Raw genomic sequence first — 13,265 nt, 5'->3', positions numbered from 1 at the left:
GTTCCCTTCCCATGACTGCCAGCTGAGACAAGAGCTACAAGGTTGGGGTCTCAGGGGTAATTCGAGTTCACAGACCCTTGAAAGGTGGCAGGCGCTGCAGAAAGAGATCAACCATTGGAGGCACAGACTGAGTCCAAATATGAGCTGTGCCACTAGATGACAATGGACAAGCTTCAGTTTCCCCAGCTATAAAATGGGGCTGGTAGTTGTTCCAACTTCACAGAGTCGTTGTGTCTGTCTAGCACACAGTACATGCTTGATAAACGGCGACTTTTGCTATTTTTATGCACCACAAATGCCCAGCCTTTGCTCCCTTATGCCCAAAGGGGTAAAGGGGACCTCCTTCACACTTATCTCTCTACCTAAAACTAGACAATCATGAGAGATGTGGGAGGGAGATAGGTTTGAGCCAGCCCCACTGTGGAACACCCCAGCATGACCCAAAGATGTGACCACAGCCCCTGCTTCTCCATTTTTCAACACATTGCAGGAGGTTCACATTTCCTCTTCTGAGATGCAGGAACTTCCCCTGACCCCAGATAAACAGTCACTTGGACCAACGGCCCTCTGGGGTTGGATACCCACCCACGCTATAGTCTATGGGCTGTATGGGGGACTGGTTTCACTCCTGGTGAGTTGGGGACAGGTGTAGACGGGGGAGGAGACAAGGAGAGAGGGGGGCTGGAAGGGAAGTGAACGCTAACCTCCCCCACTGCCCCTCTGCCCAGAGCCTCCTTGCCTCGATCCCCTGCTGTCAGTCAACAGGAGGATTCAGCTACTCACCAAGGGTAGTTGTTGATCAAGCAATTGATCAGTTTGGAGAATACCCACGTCCCTTTGGATACAACTGGGGGATTGTCCAAAGGGTCTGCCCTGTTGCGTTGTGTTCAGCTGTGGGTAGTACCAGCCTCCCCTCGAGGGTGTTTCTGATGGTCAGAATCACTGGACGGAGCACCGGTCCATTAGAGAGTATTGCAGGCTGTCCTGCTCTCCCCCAGAATTCACGTGTTCAAGTGCCAACCCCCAGGACGTCAGAATGTGACTGTATTTGAAGAGGTAATTCATGAAAACGAAGTCATTGCAAGGGGCCCTGATCCAATATGACCTATGTCTCCATAAGAAGAAGAGATTAGGACACAGATACGCACAAGGACAAGTCCATGTGGAGACACGGGGAGCCGAGAGCCAGATACAACTCAAGGAGAGACACCTCCCCAGAAACCAACGACTTCGACCCGCCAGTCTTAGACTTCAGCCTCCAGAACGAGGAGACAGTAAACTTCTCGCATTTAAGCCAGTCTACGGTGCTTTATTGTGGAACACGCCCTCCCCCACAGCAGACCGTCACCTTGGGCAAGGGCCACACATCGAACCCACATTTTGAGAAGCTCTCACACGGCAAGAGCTAATAGTCCAGGAAGGTCCACGGCAAGTAAAAGTGAATCATTCATCGAAGATCTTTATAAACCACCAACAGCCTAAAGGCACGAGCAAGCATAGGTAGCCACCGCCGCTGTCCTGGGAATCTGACCACACATTGGGGGAGGGGGCGGGCTTGCCTCTCAGATGGTCTGCCTTTCTGGAAGCTTCACAGGCCAAGTCTTGGCAGAGGCCTGATTCTGCCCCCTAGGTCAGGCAAACCTCACCTGGGACATTGAGAAAGTTGCTTTGTCAAGAACAATTTTTCCCCACCTGCTTTCCCAGAAGCTGTTCCACATCAGGTAGGCAGTAAGGGAGCCCTGGGCCAGCACCCCAGGGTTCAGAAGAGCCAGGGAGTTTTCCGCACCAGCTCAGTCATTATCAGACCCGGAGCCCCCCGCGGCCAGGATTGCTTCCGCGGAGCCGGGAGCAAGGACTTGGTGAGTTTCCTCCAGCCCCCAGAGCTGGGAGACAATGTCTAAGACCTGGTCTCCTGCCAGCTCGCCACCTGCTACAGACTGAATTGTGTGTCCCCCGCCCAATTCGTATCTTAAACCCTAACCCTCAATGTGATGGTTCAAGGCGATAGGGCCTTTGGGAGGTGATCAGGTCATAAGGGTGGAACTCTCTGTTCCTTATACCAGGAACCCCAGAGAGTTCTCCCCCCTTGCAGCATAAGAGAACACAGCAAGACGGCCCTCTGCGAATCAGAAAGTGGGCCCTCACCAAGCACTGCACTTTCACCTTGGACTTCCCGGCTTCCAGAAATTCAACAAGTAAATCTCTAATGCCTGTAAGCCATCCAGTTTCCAGTATTCTGGTACAGCGGCCTGAATAGACTAGGACATCATCCAACTGCACAAGCCCTCTAGTCGCCAGAGAATTGCTCTCACTTGCACCCAAGGGGACTGGCTCCATCCAAGCTGCTGGTTCCGTCGTAGGTCCATCCGTGTTGGTTCACAGACTGGCAGAGTCTTCCGTGGAAGGGCGGGAGGTTCTCATCCCCAAGAGCCGAGGGGCACTCGAGTAGGGACCCCCCCCCACCCTCAGCCGTGGGGTTCAACAGGAACATTTCCGCTCACAAATCCAGTAGGTCGTTTTGTCACAAGAGAGGTCATTCCAGGTGCCACCTTTGTTCATGCTGGCACAGTCCTCATCGTTGATGTTGTTGGGCTCCTCTGGGTCCCAAAAGCTGCAGAGAGGAAAAGCAGGCATTGGGGAGGGATGAACAGGTGGGGCACAGGGGATTTTTTTCAGGGCACTCTATGCAATACTGCGACGGCGGATACGTGACAACATACACGCGTCAAAACCCACAGAATGCACAACACTTGGAGCGAAGCCTAACGGGAACCGAGGACTTCAACTCATCATAATGTATGCATATTGGTTCATCGTCTGTAACAAACGTGCCACCCCAAAAATGCAAGATGGTAATGACAGCGGAAACTGTGTACCTTCTGCTCAATTGTTTGGCAAAAAAGAAAGTCTGTTAATTAAAGAAAGAATATCAGGGAGTCGGGGGGAGGGGGGAGGAAAGGCCCTCACGGTTCAAGGCTCTTTCTTGCATCCTAGCCATTTCTTCAGCTTTCCAGAATTGCCTGAAGCCACCACGTTGTCCCCCTCACCCCCACCTTGTCTGTCTTAATTCAGCCCCACCTCCCCGTTCACCGGGACGGTCTCCTGCTCCTGAGTCCGTTTCCTACATCTGGTCAGTTTCTGCCTCTTACAAAGAACGCTTCTTGGAATCCTTCCAACCTCCCAGGTATTGTAGTATCTCAAGTCTCTTCCATTAAGGCAGAGCCTGATTTGGCAATTCGGGTGCATGGGATTTACTAAGGGACGCTCTCAGGAGAGGAGTGTGAGAAGCAGAATGGCGCAGGGGAGACCTTGAGCCCGGATGTGGGTTCAGCCTGGTCTTGCCTCAGCCTGATCCAAGAGGGAGCTCTGGAGTGTGAACAGCACCACAGAGTTCTCTCGACTTGTGACAAAGGGTCCCGGCTTCTCTTGGCCACTCGGTGGCTGTGGGCTGAAGTAACCTCCTAGGGGAGCTGGCCTCCATTCAGCTGAGGACAACTCTCTAGAGAAAGCACATCCGTGAGCCTTTAGCAGTCAGTTCCCTCTGCCGGGGGAGGGCTGCACCAGCCCCATGAGGGGGTCTCATCTGGGCCCTCACAGCACCCCACTATGCCATGTCTTTGCTATTTATAGAGCGGTGCCCTCCTCCAGGAATCTTTAACAAAAAATGAGAACCCTTGTCAGGACACTAATATTTCTAATATATAAAGAGCTCTTAGAAATAAAGAAGAAGGGGCACCTGGGTGGCTCAGTCGGTTAGGCTTCCGACTTTGGCTCAGGTCATGATCTCACAGTTCATGGGTTCGAGCCCTGCATCGGACTCTGTGGGCTCTCTGCTGACAGCCTGGAGCCTGGAGCCTGCTTTAAATTCTATGTCTCCCTCTCTCTCTGTCCCTCCCCTGCTCATGCTCTCCCAAAAATAAACATTTAAAGAAAGAAAGAAAGAAAGAAAGAAAGAAAGAAAGAAAGAAAAAGGAAGGAAGAAGGAAAGAAAGAAAGAAAGAAGAAAAAAACTAAAATCCCAGTGTAAAAATATACCAATGATATAATAAACACTTCACAGAAAAGTTAATACCTGTGTCTATTAAACATATGAGAAGATACCCAGGAGCACCTGGGGGGCCCAGTCGGTGAAGCGTCCAACTCGATTTCAGCTCAGGTCATGATCTCATGGCTTGTGGGTCCGAGCCCCACATCGAGCTCTGCACTGGCAGCACGAGCCTACTTGGGATTCTCTCTCTCTCTCCCTCTCTCTGCCCCACCCCTGCTCCCCTGCTCGCGCTCTCTCTCAAAATAAACTTTAAAAAACATACAAATAATTTAAAAAATAACATAGCCAACTCCAGTCATTATAAGAGAATGCAAATTAATACTAAATTGGGATTCCATTTCATCTACAATTAAACCAACAAAATTACAAAAGTCTGATGAACTCTTAATGAAGAAAAGTATCATTGAGCCAGCGAAAGCATAAACTGGTATAACCACTATGAAGGACAATCGGTGAATATTTGTTTAAAATACAAATACATACACTCCTTGAGAAAGTAAGTGTAAAGGCTGAGAATATAAGCTTTAAAGCTAGACTGGCTGGCACGGGCCACCTGCCAGCTTTCCAACCTTAGGTGGTTGCTCAACCTCTCTGTGCCTCAGTTTCCTCATCTTTAAAGTGGAGATGATAAGAAAAAATTTTTAAAGATGGGAACAATTATACCTTCTTTATAGGATTATTAAAAAGATTAAATCAATGGGTTAATATATGTAGAGTGCAGACAGACAGAGAGCTAGAGATAGAGAGATCCCACTCATCCAAAAGGATGAAGCTTTTGGAAGCTGCCTCCCCCTCCCACCCTATAACCACTCCTCCTTCCCTCCACCGCCTCCCCCCCCACCACTGGCCTGAGGACCTGACCTTATAGTTGTGCTAAAAAGCAAAGATGTTGCAATGGAGAAAAATGTTTCATCTTTTTTAAGGTTTATTCACTTTTCAGAGACAGAGAGAGAGAAAGCGTGAGTGGAAAGGGGGCAGAGAGAGAGGGAGACACAGAATCGGAAGCAGGCTCCAGGCTCTGAGCCGTCAGCACAGAGCCCGACACGGGGCTCGAACTCACGGAGTGTGAGATCATGACCTGAGCCACCCAGGCTCCCCGCAATGGAGAAAAATTTTAAAGGTACAGGGACCAGATTCCCTGTGAGCAAAAAAGCACCCTTGGGCCTCCTTTACCCAGCCTGGCCTGGGGTTCTAAAGAATCTTCTGGCTTGGACTGCACAAAGACCATGGCGGGCAGAGACCCCAAGGGCCCTCAGTACTTGCCTCAGAGTGACGGGTGACCCATCCAGCCACTTCCAGTCCCCTTCACGGTCCCTGTCACTCAGCCCCAGCCAGTAGATCCGTGGAGAGCCATGAGCCTTGGCCACAAACTTCTGCAAGTACAAACTCCATTCAGCCATCAGCTTAATGACATCAAATGTAAGTGGTCGAAAAACACCCATTAAGAGCCAGAAATTGTCAGACTGAATTTAAAAAAACAAGATCTGGGGCGGCCGGGCGGCTCAGTCGGTTGAGCCTCCACCTTCAGCTCAGGACATGATCTCACAATTTGTGAGTTTGAGCCCCGCATTGGGCTCACTGCTGTCAGCCCAGAGCCTGCTTCAGATCCTCTCTCTCTCTCTCTCTCTCTCTCTCTCTCTCTCTCTCTGCCCTTCCCTCGCTCGCACACTCTCTCTCAAAAATAAAGAACAGTTAAAAAAAAAAGACCCAACTGTATGTTGTCTACAAGAAATCTGCTTGAAAATAATGACACAGGTAAAGGATGGAAAAAGACCATGCAGACCCCCGGGCTCAAATCCCGGCTCTGACACTTGCTAGTTGTCCATGGCCACGGGCAAGTCTCTTAAACGTACGGTGCCTCGGTTTCCCCATCTGCGAAGTGCAAGCAATGTCTACCGTGTGCAAATGGTTTCTGCACTCTAACCGTTGTAGCACCAAATCATCGCAGGTGCTTACGAAAAGCCAGTTTTCCTTCGCCGGTGAAACTGCTTTCCTACCACCTCAAAGCGCAGCAGGACCCACGCGTCCCTCATCGAGCTACGGGGACGGTTACTTGGGCATCACGTGACCCCTCCTGACTCGCACGCTAATTCACAAGGTTGTTGTGAGGACGTTAATGTAAGACGCGAGGTGTTTGGAACACAGCCTGGAGAACGGAAGGAATATAATAGCCGTGACGATATCTCCAGGTTAGAGACTTGGGATTTGAACCCAAGGAGAGCCTGTCCTCTTAACCTTGTTGTTTAAAGCCTTGGCAGCGGGGGCGCCTGGGTGGCTCAGTCGGTTGGGCTGCTGACTACAGCTCAGGTCACGATCTCGAGGTCCTAGAGTTCAAGCCCCGCATGGGGCTCTGTGCTGACAACTCAGAGCCCGGAGCCTGCTTCGGGTTCTGTGTCTCCCTCTCTCTCTGCCCCTTCCCTGCTTGCTCTCTGTCTCTCTCTCTCTCTCTCTCTCTCTCTCTCTCAAAAGTAATAAACAATTTAAAAAAAAAGTTTTAGTGGCTAAGAGCATCTAGGCGACTCAGTCGACTAAGCATCTAACTCTTGAATTTGGGTCAGGTCATGGTCTCATGGTTCGTGGGATCAAGCCCCACATCAGGCTCTGTTCTGACATTGCTTGAGATTCTCTCTGCCCCTCCCCTGCTCTCTCTCTCTCAAAATAAATAAATTAAACATTTTAAAAAAAGAAAAAGTCTTAGTGGCTCAAAAGCACTTCCAATTTCTCTCCATCCAGGAAGGATATGTGAAACCTGCTGGCTCTTGAGGGCTTGGAGGGGATAGCTCACCTGTTCGGCGAAGCTACTGATGATGACCAAGTGAGAGTAATTCTCCTGGCAGAACTTCCGGGCTTCATCCCATGACTTGGTCCTTGGGGAGAAGTAGTAACACTTGCCCTCAAAGGGGAGCCAGCCCTCAGGGCAGGTGGTCCTGGTACAGTCTAGGGACAGAATAGTATGCTCTCAGCATGGCCCCAGAGCCGGGGTCATGTACGCGGTGTGCCATACACAGTTGTGCGGGTTGCGCCCTGCTCATCTCCAGGGGGCATCGTTCGGGTTAACTGCACTGAGAATCACCCCCCTGGGGATTTGTGCAACACGCCAGCACAGTCATGTCCCCCATCTCAGGGCAGTTCCCCAAGTCCCACTCACCTAATAAGCCCCGAAGTTCTACCAGGGACTGGTTGGTGTTAGTTCTTATGTGGTCAATATCCTTCTTCAGGCCAGCCAGCCCTGCCGTGCCAGTCACTGTCAGCAAGGATGGGCTGGAAGGTTAGTAACGCAAACCCCCATCTACCCATCCACCCACCGCCGAAAGAAGCGAGGCCCACGCTCCTCACTGCACCCTCTTTCTAGCGGGTGGTGCTAGAACTCAAAACTGACGTGCTCAGTGCCCAGAGAGAGTCCTAGAGTGGCTCAGAGGAGGGACTGAGCTCTGGGGCTTGGGGAAGAGTGGGGATGGTGGACTTCCTGGAGGAGGTGGGTTTTGCAGGAAGATAGTGACTCAGTATCCGCGCGAGAGAGGGAGGGAGGCTCAGCAGGCCGGGGCCACCTTTACAGAAGCAGACATGTTGGGGCAGGCCGCAGCGGTAGAGGTCAAGGTGAACCTCACAGGAGCCAGAGCTCAAAGTAGGGTGAGGGCCAATGTCCAGGTCCTCGAGTGCTAAGCCTGGAGTTTTGCCTTGGACTCTGGGCAGTGAGACGCCACCAGTGGGTTTCGAGCAGAAGAGTGGCTTGAATGCAACATGCGACAATTGTCGGGCTTCAGCAAACATGGCGAAGGCCGTGCTAGCCCAGGAGATTCTTCTACAACTAAGTATTCCCACTGCTCCCTCGCCAGACTTGCCCACTTCCAGCTGGACACCCTTCCGTCTCTCTACCCACTAAAGCTTTTCTACTCCACCCACCTCTCTCCACCCTCATCCAAGCCACCATCACCTCTCACCCGTCCAGCTGCCCTGTACTCCTCCCTTGTACTTACGACATTGCCTCCTGCCACAGGGCCTTTGCACACACCTGAAGCCCTCCACCCCTCACATGGTTGTTTCCCTTCCCTCATTCAGCTACAGCACTCTTTCCCTAGGAAAGCCCTATATGACCTTCCCAAAGATAAGGTCAAAGATGCCTTGTTATATTTTTTTTCATAGAATCAGCATCCTTTGGACAATTCGCTGAAATTTGGGGTTTTATACTCATTTGGGTGATAATTTGGTAAACGCTTCTTAATACCTGTGCTGTCCAACAGAAGTAGAATATAAACCACATACATAATTTTGAATTTTCGAATGGCCCCGTTTAAAAAAAAAATTTTAATGTTTATTCATTTTTGAGAGAGAAAGAGACAGAGCACTAGCTGAGGAGAGGCAGAGAGAGAGGGAGACACAGAATCCAAAGCAGGCTTCAGGGGGACGCAGGGCTTGCACCCACGAACCACGAGATCATGACCTGAGCCGAGGTCAGGCACTTAACCGACTGAGCCACCCAGGCGTCCCTAATGGCCCCATTTTTTTAAAGTCAGAAGAAAGCAGGCAAAAATAATTTGAGTGTTATTTTTTTTACTTATGCCAATGTATCCAAAATATTTTAATGGGTAACCGGTATTAAAGATTATTATTCTTGATATTGTTGAGATATTTTACTTTTTTTTTTTTTTTTGGAGCAAGTCTTTGACATTGGTGTGTGTTTTACACTCACAGCCCATCTCCGTTCAGAATGACCACACTGCAAGTGTCCCATTGCCACAGTGTCCAATAGCCTACTTGTCCCATAGCCACAGTGGCTCATGGCCGCCATATTGGACAGTGGCAATCTAGACGCACACACGCACGTAAACACACACACACACACTCTGCAAGGACAGGAACGGTGCCTGATGTGCTCCCTACCCCACCCGTCCCCCGATACCTACACAATTCCCGGCAAAGGCAGGATCGGAAGTGGCCTTGGGGTCGCATTTGAGGGGTCATGTTGGGCGTTCGATATGCATAACATGAAGGGAACAAAGCACTCACCACTTGCTTGCCATGCCGTCTGCTGAAAGGTCAACATTCTCAGCTCTCCCACCACCTCCTGGTCTATGAGGAAGAGTCCATCTTGAGCCCAGGCCCTCCCACGCCCCATGCTCGGCGTCTCCCCAGGCCCCATCCCCTTCCTACTCACACTTGATAAGGGTCACAGCCAGACCAGTGCAGCCCAGGAGCAGTGACACCACCACCAGCAGGCACAGCAACACCACCAGTCTCTCCTCCTGGTAGCACCCAGGACATCTGGACTTCTGACTGAGCTGGGACCCCGGGGTGGCTGGGGGAAGAGAGTGGGGACACAGAGACCAGTGCTGGTGCTTCATAGAGTGAGGGAGAGACACTCGAGCCTCTCTCCAAGAGCGGGGAGACAGAGATCCGTGGTCATGACTGGCTCACCAGAGGGCATCGGCGAGAGAGGGTCAGGGGAAGAGAACCCTGAAGGAGCCCAGAAGAGCACATGCTGTGCTTCAGGGCCATCGCTTCCCCACACGGAGCCCCCTCCCCATCTCCAAATGAAGCCCCACCCCCACCCCATCTCCATTTTCAAATCCAACACCATCACCGCAACCTAACACGACTACAACATAACCCAGAACACGGGAGAGAATGTGCCGTGTGCCAAAGCATCCTGTCACACCCTTATTACTGGATCCTCACCCTTATCACGTAGATGTCACTATTATTCTCGGTTTGCAAATAAGTAAACGGAGGGCTTGGCGAGGTCGTGCATGAGTTGGACCCAGCGCAGCTCCTAACGTTTGCGATGCATTACCCTATACTCTCCAGCAGCCCCTGCCCTAGCTGCTCCCCCCTTCTAGGAAGCTTATGGACCTTTGCATCAGGGGCAGAGAATGTTTCCCGTGCTTTATGCAAGTAGGGGGTGGGGCCTGAGGAGAATCAGGCAGAGACCCTGGGTCCCTCGAGTCTGGTTTAGACTCAGGGAGGAGGACCTTCTGAAAAGAGACACTTCTCTGCCCCAGGGTCTCCCTCTGGAGCTATAGGTCTGACTCAAGGATACTTGCTACCATGAGAGGGAAGAGAGGGGCACACCTGGGGGGCATGTGGACTTACCAGCTAGGGACGGCTGGAACGGAGGGCATTCTGGAATGACACCTGGGAGAAAGGGAGAGAAGCGTTTATTCGCAAGTTGCCGCAAGACTCTACATCCCAAGATCAACACCTCCCCCATCCCATCCGATTTGTTCTCTAGGGAACTGGAGGGCTTCCCGGTGTCCCCCCCGCAGGCTTCTGAAAGGCTCTCCCCACCGCTCACCCAGTGGAGGAGATGTGCAGATGACAGGGGTGAGGTCCGGGCCTGGAAGGGGCCAGAAAGACAGTGGTTATGCAGACAAGGACTTCAGCCAGGTAAACTGAAAGGTCCCAGCCCCAGATTCTCACCTTTGATCTTTGGGGACTTGCAAGGCAGTGGGGGGTTCTCTGTTTTCTTTCCTGGGGGGGTGGGAGGGGAGGGAGGGAAAGGAATGGTTAGGCCCAGAGCAGCACAAAGGCAGCACTTGAGTTTCCTGTACCCCCAGCCCCAACTCACCTGCCCTCGGAGGCCTAGGTGGGGCCATCGAGCCTGTAGAAGAGAAGTTCAGAGTTAGAGCCCGTGTGAGGCCCGGAAAAAGACCGGAAGCAGTGATGGAGCCAGGGCCGAGGCTCAGATGGAGGGTGAGGGACAGGGTTGAGCATGAGAACGGAATCGGGGTTGAGCTAGAGCGACCAGCCGTCCTGGATCGCCAGGGACTTGCCCAGTTTTAAACCTCGAAGTCCCACGTTCCAGGAAATCACTCAGCCCTGGGAAAACCTGGGGCAGTTGTTCGCCCTCAGTTAAAGACACAGCTGAGTCTGGGCTAAGGCTGGAGTCACGGGTGTGGCTGGGTTGAGGATGGGGTGGGGGGACGGTGACGGACACAGGAGCAGGGTTGCGGTGCGGGATGTGGTCAGGATGAAGGGTGGGACTGTCACTGCACCAGGGGATGGGGAGGAAACCCCGTTTAGGTCGTGGTTCTGTGGAAGAAAGGGGGACGACTGCGGCTTTGGGAATAAAGCTGGAAATCGGACCTCAATCGGAAATGGGGAAGGGGCCGACTTCGGGGAAGGGGCAGCACCGAAGACGGAATGGGTGGGGTCCATGTTGGAGGTGGGCTTGAGGATTGTGTCGAGACCAAGTGGGAGCTGGGAGCCGACAGGCCGCAGAGCCCAGGGCCCCTCCTGCCTCATTCGGAGCCCCGGGCACCTCCCGGGTTGGCCTCTCGCTGGACTAAGAAGCGGTGGGCGCAGCGCCCCGCCCTACAGGGACCGGCTGCGGTCCAAGGACACCAGCACACCGCAGTCGACCCTCAGGGGAGCCTCGAAGCCTTCCCTTGTATACCCACTTAGCAGACTCTTCTCGAGACCCGGGCCAGGCACGGAGCCTAAAGGCAAATCTGGTCCCCAGAGTGTGGATGTGAGGAGGCTGGGAGTCGAGGGTCCACGCACTGCTTATGAAGCACCAGCTTTCGTGTCTCAGGACCTGTGCACCCATCAGTTCTCTACCAGGCTCCTCTGCCTAACAAACTCCGGCTCATCCGTTAAGCCCCATCCCAATATCCCCCCCTCTGACCCCAGTCTCCCCACCACTACAAGCGGAGCCCTCAATTCCCCCTGGAGATTTCCCCCGTTCTCTCGGGCCATCCCTTCGTGGACCTGCTCACCGGGGGCTGTGCCCAGAACCGCCCCTCCCAGTGGACAGGGAGACCTTCCGGGGCAGGGCAGAGGCACAGAGACACCTGTCATCACGGCGTCTGGCCAGGCACACAGGAGGCTGACCGTGCGTCTACAACGCCCAGCTAATGCCCCCTGGCCGCTGCTTCCCTCGGGGCACAGGCCACACATTTTCTGCACCCGGCCTCTGAGGAGTCCTCTTACCTGGCTTGGGAGGGAGATCCTTGTAGGGGGGTGCCATGTTCTCGTAATCATCGCCATCCTCCTCCTCCTCTCTGGTCCCTTCCAGACGAGAGGCAAGTGAGAGCCCAGCCCATCCCCTCCTCTGTCCCTCGGGCCCCGGTTTCTAGCCGCAGGGTGGGGATGCCGTAATCTGGGTCCCGACCATCCCTGTCTGGCCCCCCAGCTCCAGCCCGGCCAGGGCCATACCTGGCAGGTCCTGGCATCCAGAGTTGGTATACATGTGCACGGCCACGGCTAACACGAGAGCCTGAGAAGAGACGCCCGGATGGTATCTGCCTCTGACGCCTCCTGCTCAGGTGCCTGAGGTTTCTCTCAGTTCCCTTTTTCATTAAAATTCAAGCACATGCAAATCCACCTTCGGGGGAACCACCCAAACCCCCACACACACACGTGCACGCACACACACGCGCACACACACACACACACGCACACACACAGACGCACACATCCTTCGCCCCAGTTTGGATTCACGCACAGAAGTGGCAACGCCTGCATCTGAGCAGCAAGCCCTGGGTGGAAAAAACGGATAAGCTCCTTCCTTCGTGGAACTTCCCATCAAGACACAACAGACACTGAACTAGGAAATAAATATAGAAATAAGTGGTTCGTTTTTTTATTTTATTTCCAATAGTCACCAAGTATTATTAAAATAAAAACACATAGGGGCGCCTGGGTGGCTCCGTCGGTCGAGCGTCCGGCTTCGGCTCAGGTCATGATCTCACGGTTCGTGGGTTCGAGCCCCGCGTCAGGCTCTGTGCTGAGCGTGGAGCCGACTTAGGACTCTCTCTCCTGGGGCACCCGGGTGGCTCAGTTGGTTAAACGTCCGACTTCAGCTCAGGTCACGATCTCACGGCTCGTGGGTTCGAGCCCCACGTCGGGCTCTGTGCTGACAGCTCAGAGCCTGGAGCCTGCTTCGGATTCTGTGTCTCCCTCTCTCTCTGCCCCTGCCTCCCGCTCATGCTCTCTTTCTCAAAAATGTACAAACATTTAAAAAGTGACATAAAACAGGGGCACCTGGCTGGCTCAGTCAGAAGAGCATGAAGCTTTTGATCTCAGGGTCATGAGTTTGAGCCCCACGTGGGGAGCAGAGATCACTTAAATAAACTTTTTTTTTTAATGACAATAAAATACAATAAAACAGAGTGAGGGATAGGATAGAGGCTAGTGTAGAGAGATAAAGAGGGAAGGCCTCCTGGAAGTGACAATTGTGACAAAATGCTAAAGTGATAGGTGCTAAGTACTCCCATGT

The 13,265-nt window shown here is 52.8% G+C and overlaps 1 protein-coding gene across 3 annotated transcripts; it reads right to left on the bottom strand.

Moving 5' to 3' along the window:
- Positions 1-1,283: 1,283 nt before the first annotated feature.
- On the bottom strand, positions 1,284-12,322 carry CLEC17A (C-type lectin domain containing 17A). Of its 3 annotated transcripts, XM_047842391.1 has the most exons (12): positions 12,203-12,322; positions 11,978-12,055; positions 10,614-10,646; positions 10,466-10,516; positions 10,341-10,382; positions 10,139-10,180; positions 9,204-9,344; positions 9,056-9,118; positions 7,197-7,292; positions 6,834-6,985; positions 5,312-5,421; positions 1,284-2,611 (listed from the first exon to the last, which is right to left on the bottom strand). In XM_047842391.1, the coding sequence occupies exons 1-12, from the start codon at positions 12,234-12,236 to the stop codon at positions 2,479-2,481; spliced, it is 975 nt and encodes a 324-aa protein (XP_047698347.1). In that variant the 5' UTR covers positions 12,237-12,322; the 3' UTR covers positions 1,284-2,478. The 3 variants fall into 3 exon arrangements, with proteins under 3 accessions (XP_047698347.1, XP_047698359.1, XP_047698356.1); XM_047842403.1 differs by lacking the exon at positions 5,312-5,421; XM_047842400.1 differs by lacking the exon at positions 5,312-5,421 and having other exon boundaries at positions 6,834-6,915.
- Between the last annotated feature and the right edge of the window lie 943 nt (positions 12,323-13,265).

Source organism: Prionailurus viverrinus, chromosome A2, assembly GCF_022837055.1.
Source record: "Prionailurus viverrinus isolate Anna chromosome A2, UM_Priviv_1.0, whole genome shotgun sequence".
In the NCBI taxonomy this organism is placed as follows: domain Eukaryota; kingdom Metazoa; phylum Chordata; class Mammalia; order Carnivora; family Felidae; genus Prionailurus; species Prionailurus viverrinus.
The sequence above is the reverse complement of the archived record's forward strand: the minus strand, read 5'-3'. Positions and strand labels throughout refer to the sequence as shown.